General features: G+C 37.2%; 1 protein-coding gene across 4 annotated transcripts in view; it reads left to right on the forward strand.

Annotated features, from left to right (window-relative positions):
* Positions 1 to 15,756, forward strand: part of uckl1b (uridine-cytidine kinase 1-like 1b) — a 31,543-nt gene extending 15,787 nt beyond the window's left edge. For 2 of the 4 annotated variants that reach the window (XM_077213972.1, XM_077213975.1), the window contains exons 6-15: positions 11 to 200; positions 512 to 573; positions 1,861 to 1,877; positions 7,046 to 7,144; positions 8,626 to 8,719; positions 9,122 to 9,184; positions 9,359 to 9,481; positions 11,611 to 11,718; positions 13,221 to 13,377; positions 14,273 to 15,756. In XM_077213972.1, the coding sequence (XP_077070087.1) occupies positions 11 to 200; positions 512 to 573; positions 1,861 to 1,877; positions 7,046 to 7,144; positions 8,626 to 8,719; positions 9,122 to 9,184; positions 9,359 to 9,481; positions 11,611 to 11,718; positions 13,221 to 13,377; positions 14,273 to 14,352 (993 nt within the window). In that variant the 3' untranslated portion in view covers positions 14,353 to 15,756. Of the gene's footprint in view, positions 1 to 10; positions 201 to 511; positions 574 to 1,860; positions 1,878 to 5,764; positions 5,785 to 7,045; positions 7,145 to 8,625; positions 8,720 to 9,121; positions 9,185 to 9,358; positions 9,482 to 11,610; positions 11,719 to 13,220; positions 13,378 to 14,272 lie in introns of all 4 variants that reach the window. The other 2 variants (XM_077213971.1, XM_077213973.1) reach the window with 1 other exon arrangement.
* The last annotated feature ends 1,089 nt before the right edge of the window (positions 15,757 to 16,845 follow it).

Genomic DNA, 16,845 nt, shown 5'->3' on the forward strand with positions numbered 1-16,845 from the left:
TGTTTCTCAGCTGCTGGACATGAAGATCTTTGTGGACACTGATTCTGACATCCGGCTGGTACGGAGGCTCAGGAGGGACATCACAGAGCGAGGCCGCGACATTGAGGGAGTGATCAAACAATACAACAAGTTTGTGAAGCCAGCCTTTGAACAATACATCGAGCCCACGATGAGACTGGCAGATATTGTGGTGCCACGTGGTGAGTGAGGCATTCAGATTGTTTTAATGTATTATTAATAAAATATTTATATAGTTGTACATTTAATTCAATTTGCATGGATACAAATGCAGAGTACACTGCATTATGGGATTCATTTCTACCATTGGAGAAAGTGTAACGGCCGACTTGGATCGTATGTGTCTTGATGGCCAACCACATACATCCATTCAAAAATAAAAAAAGGCCTCTGATTTCCTTCCCTGTGTATTTTTTTTAAAAAGCTTGGAGGCTTGCCTTAATGCAGCTTTGTTAGTAATGTTGATTTTGATTCCTGTGCTTATCTCCTGTAGGTGGCGGCAACATGGTGGCCATTGATCTCATAGTGCAGCATGTACACAGTCAGCTTGAGGAGGTAAGCACAGCACACATATTGAGATTATGTTCATATTTAGCATTTAAAAGCAATCAAAGATACTGGGTAGATGACGGTCCCAATCTGATGCATCATTTCATCATGGTGGTTCTTGGTTATCATGAATTTCAGGTGTATAATATCGCCCTCTTGTGGATGATGTAATTAATTGTAGACCAGCCACCATGTCAGTTTCAGGCCCCCTTTTCAAGAGACATTTTCTTCACACACAGTACGAGTTGCAGTCTGACATGTTTGTCCGCACCCTTTGATTGACAGGATGTAATCGGCCCTGATCTTCGGCTGTTTGTTTTAAAAAATCGGCCGATGGCCAATAGTGAACTTTTTTTTTTTTATCGGCTAGTACCGATTATTGGCCGATCGCATAGGTGCATCTCTAATTTTAAGTCATTCCCCTAATATTGCAATACATTTCAGGGAAAAAAAAAACTTAAATTCTTATTCTTTGTGAGATATTCACAAATATATCTTGTATAGACCTTATTCACAGCAGCGCCATCTTTGATTTTTACGTACATCTCTTCAGTGGGTTGTAGTGTTATTTAATGGGTTTATGAATTGTTCTGCTGACGAAACACTTAAAAAAACTCCAGACAACGTGAGCTGTGGAAAATAAGTGATCTAGGAGCTTTATACCACATTTTACAGCAAATGCCATTGAAAACACTAAAAACACAAAGTCTATCCCTCAGAGCCTCGCTTTCATACCCGTCATGGCGCTGTTCTGAATAAGGTCCATAATTCAGGAACAAACAGCCTGTTTTTTTTATTTTCACACAGACCTTCATCGTCTCCTCCTAAATGTTTATTCTGTGATATATCTGTGTGCGCTCCTCATGAGAAGTAGTTTAATTAACACTTTTGGATTTGGGAATGCTTTGTAGTGGACTAATATCTGACATGCCATGTGGTTTGTATCACTGACTGGTTTTGAACAGCAAAGGATGTTCCTCATTTTCAGGCCTACAGGGATCTATATTTTCCCCAAAATCCGCCCTTCATAAACTTTTAGACATTTCCAGGCCTTTGCCTGTTTGTTTGTTGAATATTTTGATCAATTTGATTATTCTCTCACCTATCAATATGAATGTAATATACTCCGCTCCCTGAAAAGACTCCCACAGATTTCCTCCTAAAAAAAGTCACAGATTCTATGTGGGCCTGTTAATTTTCTGTAATACTGGTGTGACACGTTTTGTTTGACCTTGCTTCCTCACCGCACTGGATTATTCTCTCCATTTCTCCCCCCCGCCCGCGGTGGCACAGCGTGAACTCAGCGTCAGGTAGAGTAGCACTGCTCATCGTCTTCTCACTTCCTGTCACTGCCTGCACAGAAGTTTCCCCTCAGCACTGATCTGGGCTTAGTTCTGACAATCAAATTCACTAATGATAATGATATTCAGAGCAGTTACTCATGCAGAAAAACTCTGGGCTCAGATCAGTCCACGGGGACACTTATACAGCCTCTTATGACTGTCCTCCTCCTGAACTCTGCTGCACTTCCTGTAGGGACCAAAAGAGGGCAGTGTCTCTTTAAATTAACTACTAATTGGCCATTATGGGCAGTAGTGTGGGTCAGTTTTCAAATAATAAATCAAATAAGGTTGAATATCATGAAAACACATCTGTGATATTTCACCCTAAAATCCCAAAATTATATTATTTTTAATTTCAATTTAATTAGTTAGTATTATTTATATACTAGTATAGGATTAATTAATATTTTAAATTATTTTTATTTTTATATTTTCAGTTAAATGTTAGCAATTTTGATTGGAACTTTTTCTTGCTTTTTAATTAGTTTTGAGTTTAGTTTAAGTACTTTCTTTTTTTACTTTAGTTTGGTACATGTTTAATATTCTAAATATAAAAATAAATATTTGATGCTTAATGTAATTTGTATTTTATTTAATATATTTAATTCTTTTTTTTTCAATTTTAGGTTTAGTACTTTTTGTACTTGTTTCATATTTATCATTTGATATTCAAATATAAAAAAAATATTTTAGTTTTAATAATTTTAGTACTAAGATTAATTTATTTGCCATGGCAAAATTTTATTTATTTATTTTAGCTTGTGTTTTTCATGCAACGTATATATTTTATTTTAACTTTTTCAATTACTGAAAGTAATTTTTTATTTTAGAAATAACTGATTTAGTTCATAATTAAATATTTTAGTTGAGTATAATTTTTATATTTACATTTTTATATTTAATTTTATTTGTATTTTTATTTATTTATTTCCCCCCTTTTTTTCATTTGGAATTAAAATATGAGTCAGTAGTGTTCTTGACTGGTTTTATGAGATTTACACACATAAATCTTTTTTATCAGCAAGGAAAGTAAAAGTAATAACCGGTAAAAACAGGGCCCAGCTTTATTACCAGATTCTGACCCACACTCATATATTCACAGCTATGATGTTAGAGAAACCGGCACTGATCCGTCTGGTAATGAGCAGCAGTAAAGCATCATGGGATGGATGCCTCATGATATAAGATGGGAGGATAGATGCTTTGTGCTGCAGTCAGGAGGGAGGCAGATACCTTCTGTTTTTTCCATCCTTGAGTGTTTTACAGCAGACACACTCCTTGCATGCTGTGTCTAAAAATATGTGGCTGTCTTCCTCCCCTTGACCTCTCTTTCTCTTACTTTCTCATGCTTTCTTTCTTTCCCCCCTCTCTCACTCTCTCTCTGTTCTCTGTAGCTATTGTTGAACACGGCGTCTCGCACGCAGTGAAGTTTCCTATGTCTACTACAAAGAGTTTCATTTTTCCGTTGGGCTAGAAACAACAGCAGATGTGTGTGTGTGAGAGAGAGAGAGAGAGAGAGAGAGAGAGAGAGAGACAGAGAGTAGAGGAAGAGAGAGAGAGAGAGGAACATGAGGAAGTACAGCCCCCAACACAGGATGTAGCAGACCTTTGTGTCAGTGAGAGTGAATGAGAGGATGACAGCTACAACAGGACCCACAGCAAAACTGACATTTTTCTCAAAAAAAGATCAAAGAAAGAAAGATGCATTTGCATGGTACTGTCAGCACTTTCACAGCTCAAAGAAGAGGTTCACGCAAACCAAAAAAACCAAAAATTTTATTCACTCAGTCGCTCTACACTCGTATGCATCACGATTTCTCATGCCACAATTCTATACGCCGTGATGCATTACAGTATCATAATTATATCGTCATTGAAACTGAAAGACAAAAAGCATGTCATGGAGAGAGAAAGGAATCTGCAATATCGGTTTTAATCTCTCTAATGCAGATCCCGTCACGTCACTGTCACTGCACCAGTTTAAGAGTTCACACTTTATTATTATTATTCACACGAACGACTTCAGAAATATCAATAGAGTTTGCGTATGTTTAAATATGGTGTGTAAATAGGACAGTTCAACCACTAATGAGACTTCTGTCACCGTTTACTCACCCTTGTGTCGATACTAACACAGTTATGGGTCTTTGTGATACAAATGTAGATATTTTTAATAACCTCTCATCATTTTTTGTCCATCCGTTGAATGTCCACAAAACCACATTTTTCACACTTTAAAAAATGAAAAAAGTCCATATGAACTGAGTGGTGTAATCTAAGTCTTCTTGAGAGACACAGGTGCTTTATATGATGTAAAGATTTAAAGGTACTATATGTAAGATTTTTGTAATAAAATATCCAAAAATCACTTGCACAGTGTCATATATTTCCTTCAGTCGTGTACTTACAATATCCCAAAAGTTCCCAAAGATTTTTAATTTCAGAGATTTCAATTTTAAATAATGGCTTGTCCCTGGTCATTGTCGCCTGTCAATGACGTAATATGCGCGTTTCCGCTCGTACAGCCATAGTAACCATGGCGACAGACGTGGACAACTGCGCTACGCCTAGCGGCAATCTCACGCTGTTGTTGTTTCGTTCAAACATTATGGACCATGACAAGCAGACTTTGGGACATAAGGAGAACTAAAACGAGGATCAATATCAGCGTGGCGTTTTCGAGATGCCGAGAGCTTCACGTCCGCGACAAACTTCGGCTTGACAGAGACGCCGCTCTTGCATGTACTTTATTAGACAGGTGAGCAAATGTACATAAAACGAATCAATGTTGTATAGCTCAACATGATGAAATGTTCAGTATATGATCAGAATATAATCATATACTGATATGATCATATACTGATATGATATATGATCAGAATATGATCAGTGTGTTGTTCTAATGTTGATCTAGCTCACTGCTAGTCTCATACAGCCAACAATCTAACACATAATAACATTATAACTTTCAACACTCTAATGCAGTTTAGAGTGATAGTGTAGACCAAGTGAAACAGCGCTGCGTTACCTCACAAGATTCATGCGTCAAATATTCCTTTATATCCGCGGGACTCACGTGTGGCGCTGATATCTGTCTCTCATTAGCAATCGCGCCCTGCTTCCTGTTTACTGACTAACCAATAAAAATACAACATTAAATGGCATATTGGTCAACGCGACATGGCACTAAAACTTAAAATACTTAGTATTTTTACCATGACAAGCTGGCCTCTTTTCTCTATCCATGACCTCGTTCATATTCTCCTCTTTCACTTCCTCTTTTTTTTCAGCGCACATAAAAACCACAATTGTCAAAGTGCGATTTACCTTGCTCTATTTGTTTACCACTAGCGCTACTAGCACTATTTTTGGGTGAACTGTCCCTTTAAGACAAGGTCAATGACATCAGAATGCATTGGTTCCGTTACTGATCGTCATTGACGTCAAACGTGTCGTAACTCATCAAAACATGCCACATTTGAACATACGTGAGAGACTTGGATTTCCATCAGTTGCCCACAAAAAGCTTTCATAAGGCTTCAAAAGACTTTTATTACATAAAAGTTGTATGTTGATGTTGCTAGAAGCAGGATATTCTGGGACTTTTCTGTTTCCTGATGACAGAATTTTGAGTCAGTTTTTAGTGAACTGTCCCATCCTGCATTGCCAGTGCTGGTTTACCCACAGAACTGTGTGCTGAAGTGCTGATGGCAGCTGTCACACTCTTGTTCCACTCGGAGTCATGTGACCACCTCATCCCCGTTCGCCTGATAGTGTGTGTGACGTCTCTTTTCTTTTCCCTCTCTTCCTGTTGTCATTGTCTGTTTTTCTGTTGTTTGTCACTTCCCCCACAGAGAAAGCTCCGCTGGGATATGTGAGGAGATTTGCTTATGATTTTAGTTTTGTTTTTTTATTAGTTTTTGCTGTCGGATTTACAAACCAAATGTAGAACAAAAAAGGGATCTTGGTGTGATTTTTCAAAGACTGCATATTGTCTGCATATGTATTAACGAAGCAGTTAATTTACATGTAAAACCATTACATGAGTGTTCTGCATGATTCGTGGACAGGATGCAGTCTTTGACAGAACTGCTTGTGAAATTGAATCATAGGATGCTCCCAATAAATACTGACCTCAGAGCTCATAAAGCTTTCTAACAGATGTGATTAACAAATCCTTTATGTCAGAGTGTACAGTGGCTTCAAAAAGTATTTGAACACTTGATCCACATGCATGAATGTTTGGGGTCGGTTTGAATGGTTTATGCTCACCAAGGCTGAATTTATTTGATCAGAAATACAGTGAAAACGGTAATATTGCGAAATATTATTACAATTTAGAATAACTATTGTTATTATACAACAGTTGTTGTTGTAATATATTTTCAAATGTTATTTATTCCTGTGATCAAAGCTGAATTTTCAGGATCATTACTCCAGTCTTCAGTGTCACATGATGATTTGATGCTCAAGAAACATTTCTGATTATTAGCAATGTTGAAAACAGTTAATTTTTTTAGTAAATGTACTGTTTTTCAGATTTGTCTAATGAAAAAAGTACCAATAAACAGCACTGTTTGAAATATAAATCTTTTTTTATTTAAGAATGTCTTCACTGTCACTTCTGTTTAATTGAATGTGTCCTTGCTTGAATAAAAGTATTAATTTCTTTCAGAAAGAAAAAAGAAAACTCTTACCGACCTCAAACGTTTGAACGACGGTGTATCAAACCAGAAACAACAGCACAGGGACACTTTACAAACAAATCATTTCACAAAAAAAAACTTTTAAAAAAAAGACAGATACATTGTTCTGAATGAAGACCAAAAGTGTCTGTACTTCCTGGAGCCACCATATAACGGTCTAATTTATGACAAAAAAAACACTAACTCATAAATGGGTCAGCTTTTTCATTTGGAGGTTGTCCTTTGGTTTTCTCTGTTATATAAAAAATTGCTTTATGCTTATAATTCCTGGCTTGGCTCTCTCCTCTAACATGACTGTATTGTTTGAATGATCAATCAGCGTTTGGGTGACACTAGTAACTGGTGTGTGAGCATGTGTCTGTGTTTGAATGAACACACACTGCTGTTAACTGACATCTTCCTGTCTGTCTGTGTGTGTGACGGTAACAGGGCGGCACTAGCGTTGGCCCATCAGGCGCAGCCTCTTCCTCAGACTCTCAGTGTCCTGGAGAACACACCGCAGGTCCGCGGCATGCACACCATCATCAGGTCAGACACACACTCACGCCGTGGGAAGCACATTGTTGCATTGTGTAAAACTGTCCGAAACTTCCCGACTAACTGTACATCATCTCGTATGTGCCAGTGTCTAGTAGTAACATAATTAACAAACTATTTAATGCATTTAGTTCATATTTATTTGAGATAAAGTCAATGCTACTGCCGTGGTTTTGTTTCCATCTACTAGTTTTGCTTCTAAACCCAGATTTTACATTAGATATTCATGTGATGACACCACACAGTACTAAAGTGTGTATGTAAAAACTCGTCTCCGTACCGGCGTGACGACTCCGACCCCCAACCTGATGAACTGGAGAAATATTGTGAAAGTTCTGATCCAATCTGACCTCTGACCTGTAATGCTGCCCGAATCATAATCATACACTGTTGGTTCGTTGGCCAGAGGAGGACTGCCCCCCCCCCCCCCCCCGCCACCCCCCCCGACTGAGCCTGGGTTCTCCCAAGGTTTTATTCTCCATTCTGTTACTGATGTCGAATTTCTCGCCTTTGTCTCCATTGGGTTGCTTAGTTGGGGACATTTGATTTATATTGAACAATATTATTATAACATTATTTTCCTGTTATCTCTGTTAAGCTCCTTTGAAACAATCTGTATTGTAAAAAGCGCTATATAAATAAAGGTGACTTGACTTGTATTGTACAAAAGAAATTCCCAACAATACGCTGAATTATAAACATGACATATGCTGATTGGGAATTGCAAATGTGAACAACAGCAGAAGGAAACGTCACAGCGTCTGCTGTACTCGACTGTAGGTCTTTGTTTTTTTGTCTTGTAGTTTTTTGTTTTATTTTGTTTGTTTTTTCTGTTGTTTTTTGTTTAGTATTTTGTGTGTGTGTGTTTTTTTTGTTTTGTAGTTTGTTTAGGGTTTTTTTGTTGAAGGTTTTTGTTTTCTATTTTTTTATTTTGTAGTTTTTTGTTTGATGATCAGTTTTAGTTTTGTGTCTTGTAGTTTGTTTTATTTTATTTTTTTGTTTAGTTTTCTGTATTATATTACACCTGTGACCCATTCTTGAGTGGCAAATGCAAGAATGAGACTGTCCCTCCTCATACTCCCATCAGCCAACTACCAATATCAAGTAGCAGAAGCCAGTGGCTGAAATGTTTTGAACTTTCATTTAGAAAGTTTCTTCGTTGCTTGTGTCCACGCCACAAACTGTGTGTGGTTATGCTTGGCTATGACTAACGGCTATTGCATATAAAAAAAAAGGGCAAGGTCTACAATATGTCCCGTCTATCTGACAGTTAGGAAAATTGCGATGTTCCATCCATTTTATGTTTGAAATGTCCCGTATAACCATGTTAGACCATGATATCCAGTGAAACTGTGACATAATAATTATAAATAAATAGGATATCTCCCATTTTAACAATTCAAACACACTTTAAAATGTTCTTTTTTTAATCTGATTATAAGTGGTTTTGTTCATCAATGCTTGTGTCGCAGAAATAAAGAGACCAGTCGAGACGAGTTCATCTTCTACTCCAAGAGGTTAATGCGGCTCCTCATCGAGAGAGCGCTGTCCTTCCTCCCATCTCAGGTGAGAAAAGAGTTACAGAGAGAGCGAAGGAGGAGAGATTGGATTGCTGGGGAATTTTTTAGATAAACCTAGTAACGGCACACGAACGGATTTGAGTGTGTGGGCATGGAGGCCTCGTCTCAAACGTGGAAACTTGGCTGGCTTGTCCACCGCAGTGGAAATTCAGACTAACACACACAACATGAGAGAAATCAGCTTATCAAGGAGCAGAAGCAGCAGCGACACGACGACCTTTACACTTAAAACGCTCACAGGAGAACTGCAGTGAACTAGTGAGCTTCATCATGTTGCTGCTGACATTTTACTGTGGCTTTTAATCAGAGAGGAAGATCAGTTTAGCTGCATTTGATATGCTTGGACAAAAACCACTTGACGTTACAGTTTGCCTGTTATCTGCTGCAGGTCAACATTGTTCAGACCCCACAAGGAGAGGATTACGAGGGCAGGACCTTCCATGGGAAGGGGGTAAGAAAACAATGTGCCTCTACATGCATTGAAATGTCTTTTTTGGGCGATCTCTTGGCAGTGCAGCCTAATGCATGTGTTTTCTCTGTCGCATAGAACATGTCGTCATTCTCTGCTGTATAGAAATGTTAAGGCCTTAAAAGGAAATCACACCCTTCTCTGTGTTTTGAGCAGATTACGGGTGTGTCGATTCTCAGGGCGGGAGAGACCATGGAGCCCGCGCTCAGAGCCGTGTGCAAAGACGTCCGCATCGGCAAAATCCTCATCCAGACCAATCAGGACACAGGAGAGCCTGAGGTACCGCCCCTTTCTGCTGTTACTAGCTCCCAACATTTACACAAATCAGATCAAGCGAGCAGAAAGTAGATTTAGTATTGGTTTTTTTATTTATTTTCATTTTAAATGATTTTTGTTCAATTTCAGTATCCATAAAGGGAGCTACACATTTTGTGAGCCCTAAATTTATCACATTTTCATGATACAGTATTTTGTGTCTGTACAATTTAGAGGTGTTTTATCATTTCCGTCTCTATTTTGCTGCCTTAAATTGCAATGTGTTTAACTCTTAGGGTGGGTTGCACCAATAGGGATTAAATTAAGCAAAGTTAATCAATGATTTACGAATTAACAAATCAGGGATTAGAATTATAACCTTCGATTAACTGCCGTGATGGATTCGCCATTGTAATTAAAAAGCATCAATGTTAATACTCCATTTCCTTGTTTACTGACCAGCAGAAACTCCCTCTCTCTGACATCAGTAGCTCTTACAGATACAGGAAATAAACTTGTAAAATGTCGTTATAAACGGCCGTTACTGATCTAGCAGGGAATGAAAACATTGCGGCAGCATGCGCGTAAAATATTTTTATAGTATCAATTAATGGAGTTATATGGGAGCATAAAGTATAACACAGCAACTGAGATAAGAAAAAAAAACTAGCATGATTCGCAGAGTGACTTTCTCCACTCTTGACAGCGCTAGCCTGTCCGTTTGATCGCCGCCCAGGCATGAGGAACGACCACGAGCGCTCACCTCATCATCACCCCTGCCGTTAAATCCTAAATATATTCCTCTTTTCTTTTCTTTGTCCGGCACCACGATGAGTGACGGATCCGCATCCCGGGCTCAATAGCAGGCGTAAGCCTACGGGCCGTCGCGATCCTCACACTGCGCTTTAATTTTCATTTTTATTTGTAATAAATCTCTCTGAGAGCTGACGTCATGCCCACTCCTCCTGTCTTTGTTCAATCAGCCACATATTTTAATTGAAGGTGCACTTTATTTTATATAAACCTTCTCACCTGTAAATTTGAAGTTAATTCCTAATTGAGATTTAAATCTGAGTTTAAAGTTATGGATCAAATTGATGGCTTAAATGTAAACCTGCTTATTTTTAAAACAAGGTTTAAAGTTTGGTGCAACAGAATTATCGTATTAGGTAAACCTTGATTTAATCTAGATTTAAGTTTAATCCTTATTGGTGCAACCCAACTTTTTTTTTTAATCTATATATTTTTTTTGTCTCAATCAGTTAAAATAAATAATTTCAATCATGCTTTATCTCAATTGTTTCGTAGTTAATATATTCAGTTTGGTGGAATAAAAAATGATTGGTTAATTGTGGAATATGTGTGTACATATGAACGCATGTGTGTACATATAAACGCAGTGAACAGAGGTCTGCCGAAGCAACTATACGATGCTGCGATACAATTGTTTTTTTTTAGTACCACTCTTGTTATATATTCCCACTTCCTGACAGTACTGAAGTGATCTGAGAAATCACACTTGTGTTAGACATTTAAATAATCGCATAGACTTACTTGTTCATTTTGACAGCCCTGATGTTTTTTGATTACATTTTATGCATCTATTCATTTGATTGGTTGGTAACACTTTATTTGGTTACACTTTATTTTACAGTACTTATATATAAGGTAATATAAGGTAACTACATGGGTTAAGATTAGGTTTAGTACCTAGTTATAACCCAGTTATTGTAATTACTATAATAAGTACATGGGAAACATTAATTTGTTTAAAGGCAGTGCTGCTACATATCTGGGTCATATTTCACCCCAAATCATAAGAATTTTTTTTATTATACTTTGCTTTAAGGAAAATGAAGACTTTTTTGTAACATTGTTATAATAGTTGTAGTTATAGTTGTAATATTTGTAATTATGTAATTATAGTTGTAAAATTTGTAACATAGTTGTAACATTACATCGTCCTTCATTTTGCATAATTTTTTTAAAAAGGCGTTAAACATTTAAATAATCTCATGTACTCACTCACTTGATACATTTTGACAGCCCTGTTTTGTGTGTGTGTGTGTGTATATATTAAATTGATTAACTATTTTAAACCTATTGCTGTACGTAGTGGCGTTGTTTAAGTTGTCTTTTATGTTTTCATCCAGCTGCACTACTTGCGTCTACCCAAAGACATCGGCGAAGATCATGTGATCCTGATGGACTGCACTGTGTCCACCGGGGCGGCAGCCATGATGGCCATCAGAGTGTTGCTTGTAAGATTGTATCTGAGCTCTTTCTCTCTCTCTCTCTCTCACACACACACACACACACAGCTGCAACAGCTCTAGCCGTTTAATGGAACTGATGGTGTGCAATGGCACAGGCACACACGCCTACTCAAGCACCACATGTAGAGCGGCCCAGTTCGTTTGTCTGTGAGTGTAGGCGTAGCAGTGAAACCTCACTTATCTGACAGCGGCCGTAGAGCATGACATAACTTCACACGATCTCACATTTTAATTCTACAGTTGATCCGAGGCTGAGCTGCTGTATTTGTTGTTCAATGGCCATTTTTGGTCACACTTCTCATGCACTCACCAGATTATATCATTTATCTACTAACACTGTATATGCATTCATCACAAGAGATGGGAGATCTAAAAAGCCCTCCACACCTGAAATAATGTATTAAGGTTGGGCCGTATGAGGATATATATCGTTACCACGGTAAAAAAATGTCTATGGTTAGAGATTTTGCTATTTATAATGTAAATATGTAGCACTATTGACACTTCAGAGTGATAAAATGCATGAATGAGAATATAAAGATCGGGACGTGCTTGATGTTAAATTGAGTTATAAGCGCAATATATTGTGAAAAGAAACTCGGTGCGGTGTTCGTGCACACTGCCAAAGTGCGCACGCAGAAAGCTTCCTCTCTCAAAAGACGATCGTGAATTTGGGACGTACTCGATAAAAGTGTTATTTTTTAGCGCAATAAGCAGCGCAATAGCTTAGTGTGTTGCACGCGCTGACTGACACACAACGTAAGCGACAGAAAGCCACGTTTCCCAGCATGCGATCATGGATTCAGTTCTCTTTCATGTCTTGTTGCGCTTGAATGGTTCGAATACACACATAATTATGTCAGGATTCCCACCGTGTGGAGTATTCATGTAAACACAGCCGGTTATGTCTCAAGTGAGAGAAAACAGTTGTGTGTAAACCGGATGTGTATCAGTATAATGGATCCGTGCGTTTGTTCTTAAAGTGACAGCAGCCTAATAAACCTGCTGCTCTGTGTCATTAATGTTCATCAAGCAAAAGAGAAAATAACTTACCGAAAAAAACTTACTACTTTAGCTTTAATAAGAATCTTATTTTTTTTTAAGAATTGTATATTTAATTCATACAGTGCAATTATGACATTTTAATTTTACATTTGATTATTACATTTCTGTACTAATTCTAACTACGTTAAACTTATTGCACATGAAAAACTGAATTTGTTCAATTTATCTTTTTGTTTTTTTACCTATTGTTTGTAATTTGCTTTTTTTGTAACAGAAATTAGACAAAACAACTAGATCATAATATATATTGTTATAGTGAAATAAAATTTCTCATATCGTGAAATAATAATTTGGTCATATCGCCCACCCCATTATGATATTTTTTGGAAATAAATGTCCGACTGCTTTGTCCTGCTAAGGCACTGTTGTTGTGTGTCGACATGCTTCATGCAGTGTGTGTGTGTGTGTGTGTGTGTGTGCAGGATCATGACGTTCAGGAGGAGAAGATCCTGCTGGTGTCTCTGCTGATGGCTGAGATGGGTGTTCATTCTGTGGCTTACGCCTTCCCTCAGGTCAAAATCATCACCACCGCCGTCGACAAGAAGGTCAACGACCTCTTCCACATCATCCCTGGCATCGGTGAGCCGTTGCTTGATTTGCTTGACTGTGACCTTTTTTCCTTTACGCCTTTAAGTTACGTTTACACAAACAGGCCAATCTCACAAAACCAGCCATATTTCACCCTAAATCATAAGATATAAACCTACATTTGCTCAAAGGAAAATTAAGACTTCTTTTTTTTAAAGACCATTAAGGTGTTTAGCAATGTGACTTGTTTTTCATGACTAATAGTTTTTCATGACTCATATATTATTATATATTTCTTTTTTTTTTAATAAAGTAATATTCTTTATTTAGCTAAGATGCAATTAAATTCATCAAAAGTGCCAGGAAAGACATTTATAATGTTACAAAAGATTTCTATTGCTTATAAATGCTGGTTAACTTTAACACACACACACACACGTGTATGTATTATATTTGATATTTCAATTACATGTATCGAAATTGTATTTGTTGTACTGCTTTTAATTTGTTCTGTTTTAAACACTAAAAATCGAGTACAGTTTTATTAGTTAACATTAGTTAAATACAATTATTATGCTTAGTTAATGTTCATTTCAACATTTACTAATACATCATTAAAATCAAAAGCTGTATTTATTTACATTCATTTAATGCAGTGTGATCCAACATGAACATTTTTATTAAGTAACATTAAGGTTATTAAATGCTGTCAAATATTTTGCTCATGTGTTTGTCAGTTATAGAATTTCAGTAATGAAATATTTGAGTAAAATGTGCTTGACTGTCATAAAATAATAGTCACTAGCAGAAACTGTTAATAGTCAAAAACCTCGGCTTTCTTTTCCTTATGCAATCTCTTCGATGTTGATTCAGGGGTTAATTTGTAAAATGTGAGTACCACCCAAACATGTATATAAATTTTGGGAACGTTTTTTCTTGTGTCCAGGAAATTTTGGGGATCGTTATTTTGGGACGGATGCTCCTCCGGACTGGAGTGATGATGACATGGATGAGCCGAGCTGCTGAGACGCCAGTCTATAATCATGTCTGATATCTGTACATTAGAAAATATTTTTATACTCTTTTGCACTCCCCAAACAGAAATGTTTTATGTGAAGGTTTTATTTATAAAGGTTATTTTAGTTGTTTTTTTAATGCAAGTTATTTACTTTTTTCCAGTAAAGTGTGTAGTGTGTGATTCTGAAGCTCATGCTGTTGATCTGCTGCCTTATGTATTTGCTGACATGTTTGGAGTCTGCTGTTTAGGTATTTTCAGCATGTGAACTTTCACCAGCGAACACAATATGTCTGGTTGTCATGGCATACAGCATGCCACTTTTACTCAGCTTTCTGAGAGTAAAATAAGACTGCCTTGCTACACTTAGACAGTGAATTTCTTTGAAGGACCACTTCATCGGAAAAAATGTGTGGGCGTTGCTTTGTTTTAATCTTGCTTTCAGTCTCGCTTTACCTGCAGTCGGCTGCTGACCAAACCACAAGCTGTTAACAATTACACTTTCACAACCGAGAAATGCATTCTATGCTATGGCTCAAGCTTTACATACAACTTGACATGTATTTCAAATTCCGCACAATTTTGAGTTGGTTTGACAATTTTAAATAGATGATGTAAAGCTCAATTCAAGAGTCGGAGTTGCAGAGCTCGATCTATCGAACACACAAGCATGAGCGAACAGCTTCGGTCTCTAATCGGTGGTCGTTGAGTTTTAGGTCATTTCAAGTTTTGTTTTAGAGGTTTATTAAAAAAAAAATTGAAAAAAAGCTCTCATGCTTTAAGAATGACCTGCTTCTTGCATCTGTCCAGCGAGTCAATAGCTGCCTTTACCATATATGGCTCCGATCTGCTCGATGTTCGCTCAAAAACATACAAGAGCAAAACTAGCCCACAGGAAGCGTTGGTGTTTGGCCTCAAATTTAGCTTTAATTGTGTCTGGTTTAATCGTTTTACCCCACTGAGCACTTTGAGGAGGTACCTAGCCTGAAGAAATTATTTTGTCAAAGAAATATGAAGGGATTTTGTGTATTGTTTGATTTAGTTAACCAAAAAAAATAAATCCTTGGTTGCAAAATACTAAAAACGTATAAAAACAAACAATACTTAGAATCTTCCTAAAAATGAACAATCTTGTATTAATGTTAGAGCACTGAGATCTGCTGTGATGTCACGGCATAGTGAATGTATACTGTGACTTTTGACCCACAACAGGGATAAAAGTCTATAATTTGTGTTATTTTATTGCTTTGTCATTGCACACTTTCTGAAATACTTGATTTTGATTGGTCAGTCGGATATTTATGTGTAATGACTGCTAAACTGTATAAGTGGCCATTTTCCCTGGCAATTGATGTCCTACAGAAGTCTCGCATATCCAGTCTGTTTCACCTTGCATAATAAAATAATTTCAACTCTAGTCACTGTTTCATGACCATTTATTGAATTATTTGGTGAACTGCAGTGCATTGTAATAATTGTGATGTGCTTCATGTCATGTGATCATGCCTGACTGACTGCTACAAATTGTTCTTCTGAACTTTCCATTAATCAAAGAATCCTGAAAAATAAATCCATATAAAATATAAAACAGCACAACTATTGATGATAATATTGAGCATCATATCAGAATGATTTCTGAAGGATCATGTGACACTGCAGACTGGAGTAGTGATGCTGAAAATCAGCTTTGATCACAGGAATAAATTACATTTTATAACATATTGAACAGTTACATTACATTTCACAATATTACATTTTTTTACTGTATTTTTGATCAAATAAAAGCAGCCTTGGTGAGCAGAAAGACTTACTGACCCCGAAACCTGTCCATGGGTGTGTCGACAAGAACGAGCCAGAATTCAACTATCTCTCACAATTTATTATGTATAGAATTTGCCTAATTTTTGCAACGGAGACAGCGGGATTGAAACTCATTCATGTCTCAAACACACAGGAAGGATGCTGTGGTTGTCCTCTTGATATGGAAACTAACCTAGCAATCTTTCATCAGTTTCCATAATTAACTCCACTCTGCTATAGCTGATACACTACAACACTTCAACATCATCCGACGTCCCTTCTCAGTGTTTTCTGCACTAAAAAAACTCAGCTGACCTCACAGATCCACACACAACATGTAACTAGTGTTTCTTCTGCAAACTGAGAACATTTGTATCTTTTACAGTGCATTTTAAGTGACTAATGCAGCTTTAGGTTAATGTGACTCATCATTACAATCAGCCTGGTCAAAATGAACAAGCGACTCTTAATCGCTCGACCTCTTTTCTTGACGGCACTCAGATTTTCATCTCGGAAAAATATATTCTTGCTCTTCCTCTGTCATAAAACAATCACCGCGTCATAAGACATTTCTAAAAGAAGCGGTTTGAGATCAATGAAACGTGCTCTAGTGGCCTTCAATATTGAGATGTCATGGAAAGTTTACCACAAAGCTTTTTCATAGTGACAAACAGGAAGGAGGCGCTTTGCTGGTGTGTGTGGCA

The sequence above is a fragment of the Siphateles boraxobius genome, unplaced genomic scaffold (genome assembly GCF_051911475.1).
Source record: "Siphateles boraxobius isolate OS27281-9 unplaced genomic scaffold, OSU_SipBor_1 68, whole genome shotgun sequence".
Taxonomy (NCBI): domain Eukaryota; kingdom Metazoa; phylum Chordata; class Actinopteri; order Cypriniformes; family Leuciscidae; genus Siphateles; species Siphateles boraxobius.